This window comes from Taudactylus pleione, unplaced genomic scaffold (genome assembly GCF_031769625.1).
Source record: "Taudactylus pleione unplaced genomic scaffold, aTauple2 ptg000642l, whole genome shotgun sequence".
Taxonomy (NCBI): Eukaryota; Metazoa; Chordata; class Amphibia; order Anura; family Myobatrachidae; genus Taudactylus; species Taudactylus pleione.
The window spans coordinates 5,772,470-5,795,174 of record NW_028285044.1 but is presented as its reverse complement, the minus strand read 5'-3'; the positions used below and the strand labels follow the sequence as shown (position 1 = coordinate 5,795,174).

General features: G+C 45.9%; 1 protein-coding gene across 1 annotated transcript in view; it reads right to left on the bottom strand.

Moving 5' to 3' along the window:
• LOC148479034 (extracellular serine/threonine protein kinase FAM20C-like) overlaps positions 1-20,738 on the bottom strand; it is a 118,692-nt gene extending 97,954 nt beyond the window's left edge. Inside the window, exon 1 of the mRNA XM_088455045.1 lies at positions 20,296-20,738. Coding sequence (XP_088311171.1) covers positions 20,296-20,738 — 443 coding nt within the window. The remainder of the gene's footprint in view (positions 1-20,295) is intronic.
• Between the last annotated feature and the right edge of the window lie 1,967 nt (positions 20,739-22,705).

Sequence of the window (22,705 nt, the reverse complement as noted above, 5' to 3'; positions counted from 1 at the left end):
CTTGGCACTACTTTGTTGATGCACGTGCGGCTACTGCGCACACAATTCACAAACACAGAAAATAATTTTTTTTTGGTTTGGCTTTGGACTGGAGTGTACTTTCGGGGGTTACAGCACCCTTTAACGGTCAAGCCAGCCGGCCCTTTACTTATGACACAGGCGCACTCTTGGCACTACTTTGTTGATGCACGCGCGGCTACTGCGCACACAATTCACAAACACAGAAAATAATTTTTTTTTTGGTTTGGACTGGAGTGTACTTTCGGGGGTTACAGCACCCTTAACGGTCAAGCCAGCCGGCCCTTTACTTATGACACAGGCGCACGCTTGGCACTACTTTGTTGATGCACGTGCGGCTACTGCGCACACAATTCACAAACACAGAAAATAATTTTTTTTTGGTTTGGACTGGAGTGTACTTTCGGGGGTTACAGCACCCTTAACGGTCAAGCCAGCCGGCCCTTTACTTATGACACAGGCGCACGCTTGGCACTACTTTGTTGATGCACGTGCGGCTACTGCGCACACAATTCACAAACACAGAAAATATATTATTTTTTTAGCACTTGGGGGGAGCACCCCTGATGGACAGAGCACCCCCTGGACAACACTACAGCACTCCTTTAGGACTGGGACACTGCACAGGACTTTGGAGTGGACACAGCCCCTATGGAGAACTGACTGCACAACACAGTCCAGCCAGCCCCTATGGACTTTGAAGTAGTGGACACAGCCCCTATTAACAACAGCAGCACAGCACAACACAGCCAGCCCCTATGGACTTTGAAGTAGTGGACAACAGCAGCACTACACTACACTACACTACACAGCCCTAACTCCCACCCTCCCTCTTCACTGTCCACAGCCGAGTGAGAAAATGGCGCCGACGTGTGTACCTTATATAGGATCCAAAACCCGCGAGACTCGGAAGGCGGGAAGATGACGTTTTGCCTCGATTTCAGATCCGAGTCAGGCGGGAAAAGTCGAGCCTGACTCGGATCGGACTCGGATCGGGGGGGCTCGGGGGGGTTCGGATTTCAGAAATCCGAACCCGCTCACCCCTACTATGTACCCACCTTTCCTTTACCTGACTCTTCTTCTCCGCATTTCTCTCACCCCTCTTCTTTACCTCCTTCATTCCTGTTACCTGTCTAATTCCATTATCCCCTATTTTTAACAGCCTCAGTAATTTTAACTCGCCCCCATGTACCTGCCTCATTTCTATCATCTAGTTTACCTCTCTTTCTTGCCTGCCCCTTCCAACTTCACCCTGTCCACTGCCCTCTATTCCCCAGACACAACCTTCCCCCCTCTCTCAGTCACTACCAGTGCAAAATACACAGACACAATGCACACAAAAATATAAGCCCAAAAACAAGCAACCTTAAAAAAATAAGCCCAAAAACAAGCAACAAGCTGCTTGCAAAAAAAAGAAGCAACCTGCAAAAAAAGAAGCCCAATTCTGCTTGTTATAAGCGGACTTGGTAACTATGTTTATATCTGTCTCTGTGCCTGCCCTTCTTTTTCTGACAGGAACCCAACTACTCACAGTCATATCACTCCGCCCTTACCACAGAGAAAAAAGTACCACAGAAACAATCATATGAATACATGAAACATATATGCTTTTTCTCTCTCTCATAAATTGTACATATATATCATTTTCTAAAACCTATCTCTTAAAGAATGAACAAATTAAGCATGTTTTACCTCAGAATATGTATGTCTATTAATACTGTATTTTATTTAACCCTTAACCAGGGTCAGAAGTGTAGCTAGGTACCATGGTGCCCGGAGCAAGGGTATGTTTCGGCACCCCCTCCCTTGTATTGAATTGGGGGCGTGGCCAACATATAGGGGCATGTTACATTTGAAAAGCACTGTCAGATTCCCCAAGAAGAGTCTTTCTCAAATGTGAAAGATTCTTCTGATGTAGCCACGATCTAACTCGCAGGTATAACTGTTATCGCTATTGCTGTCCCTTTGAGTTTTGTTGAGTACATAGAGGGGGTATTTAAATTAAATTATCCAACACGATATGGACGGGTAATAAACACGGCATAGCCCCCCCCCCTAAAAAAAATTAGATACATATTGCAAAAGCCATGCAGCATGGATGGTGTAATGGTTAGCATCACTGCCTCACAGCACTGAGGTCTTGTATTCGATTACCACCATAACAATGACTGTGTGGAGTTTCTATGTTCTGCCAGTGCTTGTTCTCCGGGTACTCCAGTTTCCTCCCACAATTAAAAAATATACTGGTGGGTTAATTTCATCATGAAAAAAAATAACCTGTGTGTGTGTGAATGTATGCTAAAGAATCGCTTGTATAGTATAGTGGATAGTGCTTAAATGTAATACCAGCAATAGTGAAACATACACACAATAACACTCAATACATATAACGTAGATAAATGTTTAAGCGCTTTCAGTAAAAAATGAAGTGTCCTGAAAAGGTTTCCCCATTAAGACGTGGGCGCTGGATACCAGGGTAAGTGGGATAAACTGACCCTACCTTTCCCTGTGTAAGATCTTCTCCGTGCGGGGGCTGGGTGTGTCCAGGCGGCTGCAGTATAATCAGCTGTATGACAATTCCGTCTGCCACTTGTAATATCAGTGGCTCGCCGGAGCAGCGTCTTTCTGCACTCTTCTGCCTGGTGGAAATCTGCCGTTCTCATGGAGAGGAATTCGCGCTCACTGGAATAGTGACGTCAGGGGTAGTCTAAACACCAACGCGTTTCATCCGGTAGGACTTTATCAAGGTGTGTGTGTATGAACATGGTAGGAAATATAGATAGTAAGCTCCACAGGAACAGGGACCAATGTGCATGGTCAAATATTATCTGCAAGGCACTGTGGAATATGTGTGAGCTATATAAATAACATATATATATATATATATATATATATATATATATAGGCAAACAATGAATCTGGCACTCCACTGTCTAAGTATTTTTTATGACTGATAATAGTGGCAGTGCCCCCCACCTTTATTGATTGTAGCAGGTCCTCATCCCTTATAGTTATTATTGAACCCATCAGTCAGTGACCTGTTAATTTTATATCAGTCCCACACGATATAAAATCAAAAGGACACTGGCTGATGGGTGCAATAATAAATATAAGGGATTAGGACCTGCTACAAGCAGTGAGGAAGGGAGGGGGGGGCCGCCTGTGACTTTCTTTCCCCCTCATTGATTGTAGCAGGTCCCCATCCGTTATATTTATTATTGCACCCAACAGCCCCTATAAATTCTAAAGCCGTATATAGCCTATATATATATATATATATATATATATATATATAGGTGCAGCCGGAGCATACTTACTTTCTTTTCTGTGTCTGTGTCTGTGCGGTGCGTCCTGGGTGGCTCTGGCTCCTCTGTCCAGACTCCTGTCCATCTGACGTCAAACACACGACTGGGAGCACACAGGGAGGAAGATTATGCGGCTCAGGGCCTCAGGCTGTCACTGACAGCTGCGAGCCGCGGGGCACGGGCGGCCGAAAGGTAGGTGCTGCGCCAGAGTCTGGCTGCGGCGCACCCTCTAACTTTTGCGGTGCCTGGAGCTTGCGCTCCAAAGGAGCCGCCCTCCCTACGCCCCTGACCAGGGTTACACAATTATCAGAAGTTGTTCTATTCCACCACACTTTACTTTGTTTCTTCAATAGTTGCTTCAATGTGAATAAATTCTCTGACCAGTCCTTGTTGGTTTGATTAGACTTTTCAGAATTTGCTCCAATAAATGTTTCCGTATTATTTTTGAGTTTTTCTAGTTTATCCTCCAGGTGCCTGCTTAGACTGAAGGAGGACATGATGATAGTATAGGGCAATCTGGTATTAGAGGTAAGTAAATAGTATTTTGTAATTTAATAAATGTACTGTGCTAGCAACCTAAAGAAATGCTGTATTACCAGCTCTGTTACAATATTCACAAAGAAAAAGGAGAAGATCGCTGTACCAGTTCTTATGATTTTGCAAATGAATTGCATAGAGTTTCTCTATGCAATTCATTTGCAAAATCATAAGAACTGGTGCAGCGATCTTCTCTTTTTTCTTTGTGAAAAGATTCAGGGAGACAGCTGATTTTCGGATTAGCTGTCTCTGCACCGGAGCAATGATGAATTGCTCCAGTGCTGGTAGCGAGTTGAAATGTTAATTTGGTCCCTGCTAATTAACATAATAAATAGAGCCCCAAGTGATAATGCCTTTCATGTGATTTCTAATTGAAGGGAACAGTTGTAAAAATGGCTCCAAGCAAATGCATTGTAAAAAGTGAAAGAGCTGGAGGTCCAGGAGGTGCTATGAATTGGTAAAGTGTGCTTTTGCTGGGAAAAAGCTATTGCCGTGCCCTCTGACCGCACTCCTGTCCAGCAGTGACTTGATGTGCGGGAGGAGCAAAAGGGCTCTGTGGACGGAATGGTATTGAAATGCTGGCGGCTGTTTAGCCGCCGGTTCAAATCCCGACAGCGGATGCCTGACAGGATGAAACCCCGACAGAGGCAGGTAAGTACCCTAACCTCCCCTGTCCCCCCCCTAACCCTAACCCTCCCTTAGTGGTGCCTAACCCCAACCTCCCCCTCTAGTGCCTAACCCTAACCTCCCCCCTTACCGCTCCCTAAACCTAACCCTCCCAGGGGGGTGCCTAACCCTAACCCTCCCCCATAGGGGTGTCTAACCCTAATCTCCCCTCCCAAACCTAACCCTAATCGCACTAGACTCCCTAATCCTAACCACCCCTCCCCCCCACGGCTAACGCTGAGGGAGCCCCAGACTTACCTTCATTCGTGATGTCGTCCTCGGCGTTGGGATTTCGATAGGCATTGGTATTTCGATGCCTATCATAAATCCCTGCTGTCGGGATTGACTACATCCTGTGCGGGCACAACGTCGTGAGCTGGAGGAGCCTGTGCACAAGAAAGGGAAAGCCGCCCCCCTGCAGACTGCCAACTTCTGCTCCAAACTTTTCTTCTGGTAAGAAGTGAGTGTCCTGTGTTACTGCTCTGTCTGCGCTGACTGGCACACAGGGGACACTGTCTGTAACACGCCTCATACTGGTATTAGACATAACCTTAGTGTGAATGCTATGGGTAGGGTGTCATTATGTTACCTGTGCCCTCTGAATGTCATACACTTTCCCCAGGTGAAAGGGCTGCAGTTTAGTAATACTCTGTTATCTCCATTCCCTTGATAATGATGTGTAATGTGTGCCCAGATCTTTCTCCTCACACGCTGTTAGAGAATATTTAATTATTTACCATTGTTAGATGTTTGTCACATAGACTGAAACCTAGATCCCAACACCCATATTTATACAAATTGACCAAGCAAGTTCTTTACCAGTGCCAGTCTGTACTACTTCACCAAATAGTTTCCATCATCCCTATTTAGTATATAGGGGGGAGGTGCGCAAGTTCATTATTTTGCCAGGGGCGCTCGGACCCCTAGATACAGCCCTGGACATAGGACTGTAGTTCTGATGTAATGGAGTAGTAGTAGACGGCTAACACACATGTATGTGGACATAGGTCTGTGGTTGTGATATAATGGAAAAGTAATAGAAGGCTAACACACATGTATGTGGACATAGGTCTGTGGTTGTGATATAATGGAAAAGTAATAGAAGGCTAACACACATGTATGTGGACATAGGTCTAGAGTTGTGATGTAATGGAGAAGTAGAAGGCTAACACACATGTATGTGGACATAGGTCTGTAGTTGTGATATAATGGAGAAGTAGTAGAAGGCTAACACACATGTATGTGTACATAGGTCTAGAGTTGTGATGTAATGGAGAAGTAGTAGAAGGCTAACACACAAGTATGTAGACATAGGTCTAGAGTTGTGATGTAATGGAGAAGTAGTAGAAGGCTAACACACATGTATGTAGACATAGGTCTAGAGTTGTGATGTAATGGAGAAGTAGTAGAAGGCTAACACACATGTATGTAGACATAGGTCTAGAGTTGTGATGTAATTGAGAAGTAGAAGGCTAACACACATGTATGTGGACATAGGTCTGTACATGTGATGTAATGGAGAAGTAGAAGGCTAACACACATGTATGTCAACATAGGTCTGTAGTTGTGATGTAATGGAGAAGTAGTAGAAGGCTAACACACATGTATGTGGACATAGGTCTAGAATTCTGGGGATGTAGTTAAAATGCAGATGGCCTGGACGCCGTCTGTTAAAATCCCGGCGTCGGAATTCAGACCCGGGATTTAACATAGGCTGCTAAATCCCGATGCCAGCCCGACAGATGGCATCCCGATCGAAGGTAAGCCGGGGTGCCATTAGCTGTTAGCCGGGGAAGTAGAGGGTTAGCTTTAGGCACCATGGGGTGTTTAGAGTTAGGCTTTGGGGGGGGGGGGATGTTAGGATTAGGCACCACTAAGGGAGGAGGGTTAGGTTTAGCCACCATGGGGCGAGGGTTAGGTTTAGGCACTAACGGGGAGGGTTAGGGTCCGGGGTGGGGAGGGTTATGATCAGGGCCGGTCCTATGGTTACGCATGGTACGCGGCCGCCTTAGGCGCCACGTAGTGAAGGGCCGCGACCATGCAGAATTACCGCGGTGCAGACTGTGTCTCTGTGACACAGCTGCACCGCGCGTGTAGCGCTGACCGGACGGAGTTCGGTCAGCGCTACACAGTGCCAAACACACAGTTGCCGGAGCCGGCAACTGTGTGTTTGTTTCAGCAGCTGATGAGAGTCTGTCAGACTCTCATCGGCTGCTGTAGCTCCCACTGCGGGAGCCATCTTCCGGCTCCCGCAGTGGGTAATGGGAGAGACGTCGTCATGAGAATGGTCGGGAGTAGCGGATATCGGCGGCGGGAGCAGGAGCGGGGGGTTCAGGTAAGTTTTTTTTTTGTTTTGTTTTTTATAACGTGTGTCTCTACTGGGGGGGGCTACAAGGGGGGATTACTACTGGGGGCACTTGAAGGGGGGATTACTACTGGGGGCACTTGAAGGGGGGGATTACTACTTGGGGCACTTGAAGGGGGGGATTACTACTGGGGGCACTTGAAGGGGGGGATTACTACTGGGGGCACTTGAAGGGGGGATTACTACTGGGGGCACATGAAGGGGGGATTACTACTGGGGGCACAGGAAGGGGGGATTACTACTGGGGGCACTTGAAGGGGGGGATTACTACTGGGGCACTTGAAGGGAGATTACTACTGGGGGCACTTGAAGGGGGGATTACTACTGGGGGCACTTGAAGGGGGGGATTACTACTGGGGGCACTTGAAGGGGGGGATTACTACTGGGGGCACATGAAGGGGGGATTACTACTGGGGGCACTTGAAGGGGGGATTACTACTGGGGGCACTTGAAGGGGGGGATTACTACTGGGGCACTTGAAGGGGGGGGATTACTACTGGGGCACTTGAAGGGGGATTACTACTGGGGGCACTTGAAGGGGGGATTACTACTGGGGGCACTTGAAGGGGGGGATTACTACTGGGGGCACATGAAGGGGGGGATTACTACTGGGGGCACATGAAGGGGGGGGATTACTACTGGGGGCACTTGAAGGGGGGATTACTACTGGGGGCCCAGGAAGGGGGGATTACTACTGGGGGCACTTGAAGGGGGGGATTACTACTGGGGGCACAGGAAGGGGGGATTACTACTGGGGGCACTTGAAGGGGGGGATTACTACTGGGGGCACAGGAAGGGGGGATTACTACTGGGGGCACTTGAAGGGGGGATTACTACTGGGGGCACTTGAAGGGGGGATTACTACTGGGGGCACTTGAAGGGGGGGATTACTACTGGGGGCACTTGAAGGGGGGGATTACTACTGGGGGCACATGAAGGGGGGGATTACTACTGGGGGCACATGAAGGGGGGGATTACTACTGGGGGCACAGGAAGGGGGGATTACTACTGGGGGCACTTGAAGGGGGGGATTACTACTGGGGGCACAGGAAGGGGGGATTACTACTGGGGCACTTGAAGGGGGATTACTACTGGGGGCACATGAAAGGGGGATTACTACTGGGGGCACATGAAGGGGGGATTACTACTGGGGGCACATGAAAGGGGGATTACTACTGGGGGCACATGAAGGGGGGATTACTACTGGGGGCACTTGAAGGGGGGGATTACTACTGGGGGCACAGGAAGGGGGGGATTACTACTGGGGGCACAGGAAGGGGGATTACTACTGGGGCACTTGAAGGGGGGATTACTACTGGGGGTACTTGAAGGGGGGATTACTATTGGGGGCACTACTACTGGGGGCACTTGAAGGGGGGCTACTACTGGGGGCACTTGAAGGGAGGATTACTACTGGGGGGGACTACTACTGGGGGCACTACATGGGGGAGAAACCTCCACTGGGGGGACTACTACAAGGGGGGACTACTAGGGGCACTACAAGATGGGGGACTACTACTGGGGGCACTGTATAAGCTTACTAATGGGGGCACAAGGGGCACTGCTCAGGGGGGACCACTACCGTGGGCACTGCATAGGGGGGGTGCCAAAAAACCTACTCGCTTACCAAAAAATTTGACAGCAGGCATCCCGACTGCTGGGATTTCATACCCAACCCATAATTCTGATGTAATGGAGAAGTAGTAGATGGCTAACTAACACCCATCTATGTGTACATAGGTCTGTAGTTCTGATATATTGGAGTAGTAGTAGAAGGCTAACAGACATGTATGTGGAAATAGGGCCTGATTCAGAGCCGGTCGCTATTTGCGGTCGTTCGTTCAAAAAAAAGGGGTGGCTATTCAAATGAACTGTTCGCTCTTTGCGGACTGTTCACGCCTCTAGTTCTGAACGAGCGAACAAAACTTGCGGTCGTTTTTTGGGAAACTACGCCCCCTGGCCGCTCGCATCCTACGTCATGTCCGCTATTTATTAGATTAATCGAGTACATCGACCAGGGTATGAGCTGCTCGCTATTCTTGTGGTTGGTTTTTGCTACCACAATTTTGCGAGCAGTTCTGGCTATAAAATAACCCAGTGACGTGGTCAATGACGCTGCTGTTTTAATTATGCACACCCATAAAACGCCCGTTTTGACCTTTAAGCACGCCTGCGATCGGATCTCCACTCCCCGTTTTCAAGCACCTTCCCCTATTACCACCCACATACGCCTCTTTCTGTCACTCAAATTATCAGGCATTCGCTATTTTGCGAGCACATGGATTTCGACCGCACTGACTGGTTCGCGCATGCGTATAACGATCCGTATGCATGCGCAGTTGGGCAAACATCGCTCGGAGCGAACGAGCGGACGCTTACGAGCGGCTCTGAATCAGGCCCATAGTTCTGTAGTTCTGATATACTGGAGTAGTAGTAGAAGGCTAACACACATGTATGTGGACATAGGTCTGTAGTTCTGATATAATGGAGTAGTAGTAGACTAGTAGACGGCTAACACAAATGTATGTGGATATAAGTGTGTAGGTTTGATATAATGGAGTAGTAGTAGAAGGCTAACACACCTGTATGTGGACATAGGTCTGTAGCTCTGATATAATAGAGTAGTAGTAGAAGGCTAATACACATGTATGTGGACATAGGTCTGTAGTTCTGATATACTGGAGTAGTAGTAGACAGCTAACACATATGTATGTGGATTTAAGTGTGTAGTTTTGATATAATGGAATAGTAGTAGAAGGCTAACACACATGTATGTGGACATAGGTCTGTAGTTCTGATTTAATGGAGTAGTTGTAGACGGCTAACACATGTATGTGGACATAGGTCTGTAGATCTGATATAATGGAGTAGTTGTAGACGGCTAACACACATGTATGGGGACATAGGTCTGTAGTTCTGATATAATGGAGTAGTTGTAGACGGCTAACACATGTATGTGGACATAGGTCTGTAGATCTGATATAATGGAGTAGTAGTAGACGGCTAACACACATGTATGGGGACATAGGCCCTCATTCAGAGCCGTACGCTATGAGCAGAGCGCACGCTCTGAATGAGGGCTGGGCTCCATTTTCATGGAGCGTCCTCCTGGACGCTCGTATAGCTGTGGGTCACCACCCACAGGCTATACGAGCGTGCATTGTGATGGTCGCGATGGTCGAGACCATCGCGACCATCGAATTTGCGAGCTGGAGCCTGCGGTTGAGGTTTTCAACCGCAAGCTCCGGAGTGATTTGGGCTCTATCAGAGCCAAAATCACTCCCACTGACATCACTAGTGATGTCAGTGGGCCGGCTTCTGACGGGAGGCGTTCCCGTGGGAACGCCCCCGTCAGGGAGGCACGCCCCCGGCACGCCCACCAAAGGGGGCGTGCTGTCAATCAACATTGACAGCACGCCCCCTTTGATCGGACACAACGAGCGAAGGACTTTCCTTCGCTCGTCGCGTCTGGCACATGCGCACGACGGAGCTCCCTCCGTCGTGCGCATGCTCAGTCCATAACATCGACCCACTTGCGAGCGGACAGCCGCTCGCGAGTGGGTCTGAATCAGGCCCATAGGTCTGTAGTTCTGATATAATGGAGTAGTTGTAGACGGCTAACACACATGTACGGGGACATAGGTCTGTAGTTCTGATATAATGGAGTAGTAGTAGAAGGCTAACACACATGTATGTGGACATAGGTCTGTAGTTCTGATATAATGGAGTATTAGTAGAAGGCTAACACACATGTATGTGGACATAGGGCCTGATTCAGAGCCGCTTGTAAGCGGCCGCTCGTTCGCTCCGAGCGATGCTTGCCCAACTGCGCATGCGTACGGATCGTTATACGCATGCGCGAACCAGTCAGTGCGGTCGAAATTCATGTGCTCGCAAAATAGGGAATGCCTGATAATTTGAGTGACAGGAGTAGGCGTATGTGGGTGGTAACGAAGGAAGGTGCTTGAAAACGGGGAGTGGAGATCCGAACGCAGGCGTGCTTAAAGGTCAAAACGGGCGTTTTATGGGTGTACATAATTAAAACAGCAGCATCATTGACCACGTCACTGGGTTATTTTATAGCCAGAACTGCTCGCAAAAACCAACCCAAAGAATAGCGAGCAGTTCATACCCTGGTCGATGTACTCGATTCATCTAATAAATAGCGGACATGACGTAGGATGCGAGCGGCCAGGGGGCGTATTTCTTCAAAAAACGACCGCAAGTTTTGTTCGCTCGTTCAGACCTAGAGGCGTGAACAGATCGCAAAGAGCGAACGGTTGATTTGAATAGCCACCCCTATTTTCTGGACGAGCGAGCGCTAATTGCGTCCGGCTCTGAATCAGGGCCATAGGTCTGTAGTTCTGATATAATGGAGTAGTAGTAGAAGGCTAACACACATGTATGCGGACATAGGTCTGTTGTTCTGATATAATGGAGTAGTAGTAGACGGCTAACACACATGTATGTGGACATAGGTCTGTAGTTCTGTTCTGATATAATGGAGAAGTAGTAGACGGCTAACACACATGTATGTGGATATAAATGTGTAGTTTTGATATAATGGAGCAGTTGTAGAAGGCTATGTGGATATAAGTGTGTAGTTTTGATATAATGGAGTAGTAGTAGAAGGCTAACACACATGTATGTATGTAAAAGTGTGTAGTTTTGATATACTTGTCCTCTAAGCAGGTCACCTGATGGAGTGGTCCTTATACTACCTGAGTTTGTGGCCTACTGCAGCTAATTGCATTAGAACCTTAAGCACAATGACAGTTATGGAATAGGTTGTTCAATAACAGATAAATAAGTTTAGGAGGAGGATCATGGCAAAAGTAATATGAATACATAATCAGGTTGCAAGCCACAAGATTATTAAGTATTCTGAAACAGTTTTGCATTTATAAAGTGTTGTACATATCTTTACTTTCAAACCTCATCCCTCCCCAAATAAGTAACAAAAAATGCATTTTTGTTGTGTAATGTTTTTGTGATATCCAGGGGCAGACTGGGATGGGAAACCAGCCTGGTAAATTTATGAAGCAGTTCTATATGGGTGTGGGGGTCTGATGGCATATCTGGATGGATATATAGGGGCATGTGGAAGAGTGTGATGGCATATAAGGGCATATGAAGGAGTCTGATGGCATACAAGAGGCATTTGGCTGGTGTGATGTTTTAAAAAGGAAGGCAGGGGAGGGGGCGCCAATCTGAGAGTATTCCCCAAGTGACAGAAGTGTAGCTTCACCCCTGGGTTTAGAGATACTGGGGCAGATGTACTCAACTCTGGAAAGTGATAAACTGGAGAGTGATAAAATACCAAGCAATCAGCTCCTAACTGTCATTTTTCAAAGACAGCCTGTAACATGACAGTTAGGAGCTGAGTGGCTCATAGTTTTTCACTTTCCAGAGCTTAGTACATCTCCCCCACTGATTGCTAAGGAGGAGGAGATGATGGCGCAGGTAAGCAAAGAGAGTACATGTGGGAAGAGGATCACGCTTGTGAGAGTATATAATCTATAGGGGAAGGGTTGTTGAACAGAAGTGACACAGTGAGTCTGATACAGAGGTGGACGTAGTTGCAAAAGCCATGGCGTCTTTTGCCGCAGCCGTGACTGCTTCTTAATGCTAATGACGCGGCCGGGCAATCTGTTGTCTCTGGAAACTTTCTTATTTTAAATAGTCAGAGTTGGTTGCAAAATGGCCATAATTTACTAAAAAAAATAAAAGTATACAAAGATGTAGTATATCCACTCATACTGTATGCACATACTGTCTCACTTGTGCCCGTGTTTATTTCATGTACAAACGCATTTGATATTCGACATCTGTTATAGTACAAAAACTTCTCCCAAGCAACAAAGAAAGCACCAGTCAGTGTCAGAGGAGTTTTACAAACAGCCAATCACAAGTAGTTCACTAGTGGTAGAGTAACTGTCATCATCATCCCTATTTGCACCTGTCATTGACCACCTGAAATAATACTGTCCTCCCAGGCAGAGGCATAACTCCCAGAGACAATGGAGGCGCTTGCCTCCGGGCGCCAAGCCCCGAAGGGGCTCCATTATCTATAGCATGTAAAGCAGCACTTGTGTGGTTCACAGTGGAAAGTGTGATCGCTGATCTTCCACTGCAGCTCTGCAGCGGTGCACCCACTGCTGCTGCTATAGCATTGATCTGCTCTGTCCCGGGGCCCCCGCTAATACCTGCAATAGGGGTCTCTCTAGCTGCTAGAGAGTGAGCTGGGACCCGAGACACCAGACAGAGAGCCACCCACCAGTAACCTCTAATTCAGCATCACAACAAACGGCGGCTCACCAGCATATGCTGCTGCAGAGCCGGCTGAAATTCTGTGAGTCTGTAGGAGTCTGACCCACCAGTCGTTGTCACGCAGCGTACCTGGAGCCCTGATACAAAATTTCAAGCATAATTGTATATAAGTGTCTGTGCCTAATTCAGCGCTGCCATGGCTAACCTTGTAAAAGCCACAGCAAAATGCACGTCATTGTCCTGCTGTGTGCCTGATGCCTCATGTACAAATTGTACTACAAATTTGTACCTATGGACTAACCTTTCGGAGAACTATCCCTGTGTCTTGATACTTCAGGACCCTGGAGTGTAGCAGCGCCGATTCAAGCACAAAAGCTCATATACAATTATACCTGATATGTAAATTATCATACACCTCTAGACCCCATAGAATAACAGTCATACATTCTATTTACGGGTTGTATTCAATTAGCCATGATAAGTCAGAATCTGCGGAAAAGTATCGCAGATGGCGTAATTTCGCCAGTGGAAACTTACCCCCGTATTCCATTCCAATGACTTTTCGCCGGAACGGAAAGTCAATGCATTGGAATAGGTGAAAGAGATTCGCCTGTGAATAGCAGCCGAAAAAAAGTGAAGAATTGGGGTTTTGGGGTGCAACTTCGGAAAACCCCCTGCACCCTTGGGACAGTCCCCCAAAGGTAAACTGCGTCAAAAAAATTAAAAAATTCTTTAGATCACCCTAAAAAAATACTTTCATTTTGGGGGCGAGAAAGTCCAAAATTGAGGGACAAAAAACTAGCTAAATAGACTCCAGGGGGGTTCTCAGTATGCCCCAGGTGTTTTTAAGTTTGCAGGTGCTTGTGGCTGGTAGATTTTTTACATTTTTTAAAACTTCACTTTATCAACTTTAAGATATGCTAGCACCCATTTTCATGTACCCCAAATTTGCTGGGACTAGTTATTTTCCCCTAAAAAACCTGCTAAATGCTTTTCTTCACCACTTGTGTAAAGACGCTACATAGAGGCAATTGAAAGCACTTAAGTACCCCAAATAGCTCCAGGGGGGGTAATCGGGGACATCTATGCTGATCCTCAATGTTAGTGCATCTTTTGGGGGGTGTCAGGCTGATTTCCCCAAAACTGTCAGCACTTTTTGCATGGTTGAGTTTCGCCGGGACACGTTTTCGCATCCTTTGGAATTGAATATGGTGAATAGCGGGGGCGGGGGGGCACACGATAAGTTTCTGCGGCTAAAACATGCGAAGTGATCGAAAAGTCCGGCATGCGAAAAGTATGGGAATTTTCGCCTGGAGTTGAATATGACCCTACGTGTGATTGCGCGGAGATATATATACCGTACAAAAGGCGGCACTCAGAAACGGCTTAGACACAGAAGGTATGTTCAACATTTCGAGAAGTTTAATATCTCGTCATCAGGATACCAATAACAAATACACACTGACCTTATAAACCCTTTCCCTCATGCAGCGCTGGCTGACGACACCCACATATGATGTCATCATGCCTCATCGCTTAATTCAGCTGACATTAATCAATCCCATTACAATGTAACAGTGCAAACTTCGATACAAAATGTATAAAAAACACATACAATGTAATATTGCAAACATCACCAAAGAGAACTATTAATCAGAGACAAACAGCGTTCTTCATTAAATAAATCAATTTGAAACCTTTGCTGTTATACACAGTCCCTATTCCACATTATATTAAACCCCTATATCTCATATACAGAACTAAGGCAGACCACTAAAGATCAATCCCTGCATCTACCCCATATCATTAAACAACAAGTTATAAAATAAATGATGATGGCTACTATAGAAAACAATGCAGTCCATTAGTCTCATTTAACCCCTTAGGGGACATAGGGGCTGATTCAGAGCCGCTCGCAAGCACACAGTGCTCGCAAGTTGCCTGATGTTGCCCCACTGCGCATGCGCCGCCTCCGGCGTGCGCATGCATGAGACCCGTCCAGCAACTGCAGCTCAATTGCTACAGGTCTCGCTACAAGACATTGCAGCTGTCGATGGTGAGTGACAGCTCGCCCCATTATGTAGGAGGGGAGGTGGGGTGGCTGCACAAATGCAGGCGTTCCCTTAGGAACGCCTGGCGTTTGTGGGCGGCCCTACTCACATCACTAGTGATGTCAGTAGTGGACTTCCTGCTCTATTAGAGCAGGAAGTCCACTTGGGCTTGCGGGAGCTAAGACCCTACTACAGAGTCTCGTCGCAACCCCGATGGTCGCGATAATCACGACGGACTCCAGGCTGCTCGCACAAGCTGTGGGTGGTCACCCACAGCTTTGCGAGCGGGCTTGAGAAAAAAAAAACGCCCTGATTCAGAGCGAGTGCTTGCCAGCAGCGATCGGCTCTGAATCAGGCCCATAGTCCCCAAGCGGATTATCTATTGTGCTTCACAGCGTAACAACTTTTGCGAACGATCACCATGTCGTATAGATTCTGGTATGTGATCAATTATCACATACCTTAACGTAGAAGATTATGTCCCAACGTTAAGAAATGGCAGGCGACCGGCTGGTCGTTTCCACCTTTTTCAAATGCCTGTTTGATCGATGACGATGCATTGCCATCCTCTCTCTTAAGGTTCTTTCCGTTTTCCCACATAACTTAGTAGTGTCTAGTTTTGGGACACATTCTCTAATAGTGCTAAAGTCACTCACTGGTACCAGTTTAAACAACTGATCGAGATCTGCACTAATTGAAAGGCAATTTCAGTTATTTAAGGAGCCAAAACTGGTTCAGTGAGATTCATACCTTCTGAGGAAACTGGGGTAGTAACACCCGGAGAAACGCGTCAAGGATGGAGAGAATATTTTGCTCAAAGCTCTTTTTTACCCCTTCACACCGACTCACTGTCCATCGTGACTACTCTATACGCTGGTGGATTACCTGGGACTCTATTACTCACTATATAGCCTGGCTGCCATACCATATTGGACGGCGGAGCGGCAGCCGAAGTGCAGCAATCAGCGTGCTTTTGCTGACAGATCCAGACTGTTGCCCCTGTGTGATCCAACTGCTGTGCCACAGATGGCGGAGCCGTAACCAGCTTGCTCCCGCTGATGAGCGGTTGTAGTGAGTCTGTGCCAGACTCCTCTTAGTGAGTACATATGTATCATATTCCAGTGTTGGTTATACGCTTGTATCCCTGATTTAACTGGTGGACTAAGTAGAGTGTTTAAATCCATAACGCTTACTGGTGCCAGTGATTGTAATAACCAGAGATACCCATATATCCACCAGTGTGTGCCTAAATATTCAGTACTTGGAAATACCAGTATAACAATAGGAACTGACACAGAAGAAGTTTGGTTGGAATATACAAATAAATGTAACCTTTTTGGATAAAACTATATAGCTATAACATCCATCATGAATATCTAATTATGCTGGACTGATCCATTATACCTTCATATGGAAAGGGTCTTGTGAAATAAATTCTACTCACAGAGCTTGAACAGATCAATGCACTATATTGTATTTGTACCTACTTTTTATTGTTATTATGTACTGTATTTACAACAGTGATATTAAATGACAATATATTTTTTAAATATCTTTGTGTGGTTATTCAGACAAGCGCTCTGCCTCTATACTTCCATATCCTCTATCTCTAGCAGGCAGCAGATCCTGCTGGTTGAGCTGCCACTCAGAAAACCAATATATTTATGTACTAACTGAGTGAGGAGCGCATCTATAATTTTTGTTGTTCTTACTGTAATTAGCCAACGTTAGAATGACCCAGTCTTGCCCCGTTTCACTTATCCAGGTGCAGATAAATAAATCAGCATGTGTGCATATGCCTGTATACACGCTTCTGGGCATGCATGGTGCAAATACACGCTTAGATGCTGTTAGGAGAGAGTGCTCTGCACTGTCTCTATCTGGCGCCAGAACCTGGACTGCCAGAGTCACGACCTTCTTCCTTGTGCGCTACTGCACATGCGCAGCCATACTACGCGTCTTTAGCTCCATCCTCCATACTGACAGAACATGCCCCTGAGAGTCTCCATAGAGGAGTGTGTTAGAGACGACATTACAGAGGCCAGTGATCCTGCTACTTCCACTACTCCACCACTGCCACATGTGAGTTAGGTTGCATAGTACAGTGCCACCTTCTATATGTACACACAGAGGGGTGTCCTGTTTGTTCGAATACCACCTGCGCTCCTCTGTTTCTGGCTGGATCTGGTGCATACATTATATGCACTGTGTACCCAGTGTATATACACGCTGCATTAATCCTGTGTCATCCGGTAAACCTGTTCTACCTGATTAATAAACCAAAGACATGGTTAAGTTATCTATTCTGTGGACTAACCTCCATCACACCACTGCCACCAATACCAAATATAAGGTCTGACAATAGATATACTAGCTGCGGGTGTAGTAGGTTTTACCTCCGGCCGCATGGCCTAATCCTAACCCCTCTCTAAGTGCCTAAACTTAACCCCCCCGTCCCCGCAGCCTAAACCTAAGTCTCCCGACGTGGTGCCTAACCCTAACCTCCCCTCAGGGGTGCCTAACTGTAACCCCCCTTCCCTTAGCCTAAACCTAACCCTCCCGGGGGGGGGGGTGCCTAACCCTAATTCCCCCCAGGAGCCCTAAAACCTTACCCTCCCCCCCACGGCTGTCCGCGCCCGGCTTACCTTCGTTCGGTTTGCCGGGTTTCCGGCGTAGGTCAAATTACAGGCATCGAGTTTTCGACGCATGTCTTTAGTACCTTGCCGGGATTTGACAGTTGGGAAGCCGGCGGTCGGCATTTAGGCCGTCGGCTTCCTGACTACATCCCTCAGCTGCAGAGTGTACAGTGCAATAAAATTCCTCTTTTTCTCCAATGTGATACAATAATTACATTCTATTGTAATTATCTAAATAGATATTTATTAGTCGAGCATTTGAAATGCAAAACTATGTTATCATATAATTTAGCACACATCACACTTATAAACTTTTTCCTGTTTCCCTTGAGTAGATCTCGGAGGGGTGGTCCGGGGTGTGGGGGTGGGGAGACATGATTCATCTCACCAAGGCCCTTCCACCTACTGCAATATGGTGCAATTCACAGCACCACACAGCAGGGTGTGTACCTTGTATATGTGATTTACAGCGAATCGCATTATCACGACCCCTAACCCACACACTTCATAGGGGCACTGGGAAGCAAACAAGTATGGTATAGGATATGATGGGGGTTGTAGTGACCCAAGTTTTCTCTATTTATTTTAACTGTGTTTTGCAAAATACTGTCATATTATCACATTACTTTTGTATACACTGTACTATTTTTGTCTTAAAGTTAATCAGTGGATCAGCAGCAATGTGTCTCTGGAAAAGTTTTAAAACAGTTGATAACTATGCCTCTATGTCCATAGGTATTCTATACATGTGATTCAGTCGCATGTGGTAAATATAGGCCTAGTAACATTGCTTTGTGTATGGAAAATATCTGTGATAAAACTTTAATACAGTTTTATCTGATGTCGTCGGACGGATATGAGAAGGCAGCAGTGGGTGTCCCTATGCTCGAATAAGCTTTGGAAGGCAATAATATATTTTAGCAACTGTGATCCGTGATAGTATGCGGTTGTTCTTGCATTAGCGTCATACTTGCCTACTTTTGAAAAAGCATTTCAGGGAGAGTGTGAAAGTAACACCTATGAGCGCGGTGATAAAGTGGACGTGTACTGCTACATCTGAGAGACGTGTCATAAAACTGACTTATATCCAAAATGTAAATAAGTCCAAAAGCAGTTAGTAAGATCTATTTGTTGATGAAAGTAAACTTATACTTTTCAGAAAATGCCTGTAGTCATAGGGATCATTGTGCCTTATAGCCAATGCAGGGAAATTATACTAATATCCCATTTGAATGTATATATCGCTGATTTTTTTTTTATATAACAGCTTTATAATGGGGGTAAGATGCAATCAGAGAGATTACCAGACTCTTCAGGGAGACAGGGAGATATCTGCTATTTCAGGGAGTCTGAACCATGGGAGGGAGCTCCGTCGTGCGCATGCGCGAGACCCGAATAGCGACGGCCAAGCCGTCGCTATGGGTCTCACACCAAAGGGGGCGTGCTGTCGATGGTGAGTGACAGCACGCCCCCTTTGATGGGCGTGCCGGAGGCGTTGCTGCCCAGACGGAGGCGTTCCCATGGGAACGCCTACCGTCTGGGGCCAGCCCCACTGACATCACTAGTGATGTCAGTGGGAGTGCTTTTGGCTCTGATAGAGCCAATAGCACTCCTGGGCTTGCGGCAGCGAGACCCTACCACAGGGTCTCGTTGCAAGCCCGATGGTCGCGATGGTCTTGACCATCGCAACCATCTTTTTGGTCGCTCGCATAAGCTGTGGGTGGTCACCCACAGCTATGCGAGCGGCCAGGAGGCCGCTCCAATTTTAGGTAGGAGGGCCCTGATTCAGAGCGAGCGCTCTTGTCAGAGCGTCCGGCTCTGAATCAGGCCCCATGTCCCAAAACCCAAGTCTGACCTGGGACTTTGGTGTAAAAGCAGTATAAATGTGATGCGATAGAAATGTGAAGAGGGCACATTTGTAGGGGCTTTCCTAGCTTTCCATAAGGGCACATACAATTTACACGCTGAAAAATCACTGTTTTTAATATGATAATAATTTTCTTCCTCCCTGTTGAACTCTGGCAGAGAAGAAATTCTAGGTGCACTTTGCAAAATGCAATTTAATCATTGTTTAAAACGGGATATATTATCATTATTTAGCAGACAGTATAGTATTAAAAATGCATATGTCTATGTCACTGTGAAAAGGATTAAATTGAGCAGAACACATTTATTAAGCTGTACTTGTGGCTTGCATAGGCATCTTAATAGATGCATTGGTGCAAATCTAGGTCATTTTGCATTATAAATCTAATGCACTTTGCAAATATAGCTGTCTATTAGGCAAGTATAGATGTGTAATAATATAGCAGTCATCTGTAAAGTGCTTGCCCTGTAAAAGCTCCGCTCCTAATATATACAAACATTATCTCTATATGTTATATGCATTCTACAGCATTTATGTATGATCAGACTTTACATTTACTTATATTGACAATGTTGCTCACCATTCCTCACTCCCACTTCCTTTTAGTGTGAATCGTTCCTCAGCATTAACTTTAAAAAGCTTATCTTCTTCCTTGATATCTGGCATTGGGGTATTATACAGGGGATGCTGGAAAAGTGAGGTGAGCTTTGATCCTTGATATCTTCTCAATTCTTTGTTTAAAACTTTTGGATTCACTTCAGAAGCCTTCACCATCGGGCTGCCATACACTGACGATCCATTGCTACCACTAAAATCTTGTAATGCTCTCACCACTGGCGACTTCCGAACCATACGGGTTTTGGCTCTTGGGTGGTTTTCAGATGGACATGAACATGAAACTGTAGTGGATAAAGACATTATGTCCAGAATAAAATGCATCATAAAGGTCAAGAAGAGAAGTGACAGGACCATCAACTTGAACCTCCTTTGGACTGAAAAATGTAGACACCGAATAATTTTCATTTCACACCCAACCAAAACAAAACTTCAGTAATAAATAATTTCTCCGTTAAAGGAAAATAAAGGAATTTAAGATAGAGAAATTAGCAGCTAATTAGGTTTCCTCTAACCTGCCATTACTACGGATCCATAAATTGCAAAGTGGCGATGGCTCCTGATGTGGACAGAAAGAGTATAACTTGTCATTGCAGAATTATATGTGAGCTGTGTCAGATTGAGAGAGAGAGAGAGAGAACAAGGGTCAATCAATAAACATAGCTCCAGCCAATATTTCCCTTGTAAGAATTTGGCAACACGACTTGGAATTAAATATGCTAAAAGCAATGTGCATATAGTAAAACACTCAACCATTATATAGACACTTAAATAAATCATCACCTCATGTTTGAGCAGCTTTAGTTAACATAATACAATTACACAAATACTGCTGTCTTACATTATGGGCCTCATTTAAATAAGGACGCAATTCTGCAGCTCAGAGGTAAAGACAAATTACAGAATTTCCTGTGTTGCAGACTCCGGATGTTTATTGAGATCCATGCTTCTGAAAAATGCACTCTAAGTGGTATATTTACTAAAGTGCGGGTTTTTAGAAGTGGAGATATTGCCCATAGCAACCAATCAGATTCTATTTAACATTTATCCAGCACCTTCTAGACAGGGGTGTGTTAAGAGAGGAGGGGGCCCGTGTTCACTCCCCGTCTGGGGATCCCCTCCACTCTCTCCGGTGACCACCGCGCACTGACAGCCTCAGTAGACTCTGGGTACTAGTCTGTGCCCAGACTCTACTGCGCCTGCGCAGGTCACCGGGGAAAATGGCACGGCAGCCATTTTCTGGGTGATTTCTCTACTGCATTTGCGCAGAACACCGGGAAAATGGCCGTGTTGCCCATTTTCCAGGCGTTTTGTATAGCGCCTCTCCAGATGTTGTGGGGCTTTGGAGAGGTAAGTATTAAAAAGTATGGGTGCAGGGTGTGCGGTGTGGGCCCAGGGGCCCATGTGCACCGCACACCCTGCACCCATTATAGATATGCCCCTGTGTCTAGAAGATAATAGCTATAATCTGATTGGTTTCTACAACTCTACTTCTATAAAGCCACTCTTTAGTTAATAAACCCCGAAGTATGCAGTCATAATAAACTACAGGTGAATCTTGATGCAGCTGCAGACTTATACCCCTTTCATATAGCAAAAGTAACCTGGTATATTGCCAAGTCGACCCGGGTCGAGGTGCAGTGTGAAAGAGCCAACAGAAAAATTACCGACTCTGCATTTCAACCCTGCAATCGACCAAATGGGTTCCAGAAGACACAACAGTTAACCAGCATTATTATAAGGAAGTTTTGAAAAAGCTGAAAGAGTCAGACAGAAACGGCTGCAACTGTAGAAAAATGGCTTAATTCTCACCAGGACAATGCGCCTGCTCACACAGCACTTTCTGTGAAGCAGTTTTGGACCGACAATCACATTACTACACTTGAACATCCTCCATATTCGCCCGATTTAGCACCTTGTGACTTTTATGTTTTCCCAAAAGGTAAATCAGTGCTTGAAGTGACACATTTTGAATCAGTAGATGCTGTAAAGAAGAAAACGGCAGATATGTTGAAACAACTAACAGAAATTGATTTGCTCCATGCCTTCCACCAGTGGGAAACAAGACTACAGCGATGTATTAGTGCAAATGGGGAATATATTGAAGGGGACAAACATTAAATTTGTAATACCAATAAATAAAGATGAGTTATTTAATCAGTCGTTATTTAATAGACATACCTCGTATATATATGTATATATCTGCAAAAAATTGTTGTCCTGCTGTCTGAAACAAAACCTGCAGTCTTTTCTAGTTGAATTTAAAAATTATATTGTGTATTTCCTGATGTTGTCTGTTGAGACTTGAGAAGAGTGACGCAGAGTATATTACTGTTCTGTATGTGGTGGTGCCCGATCCTTATTCTGCACCCCAA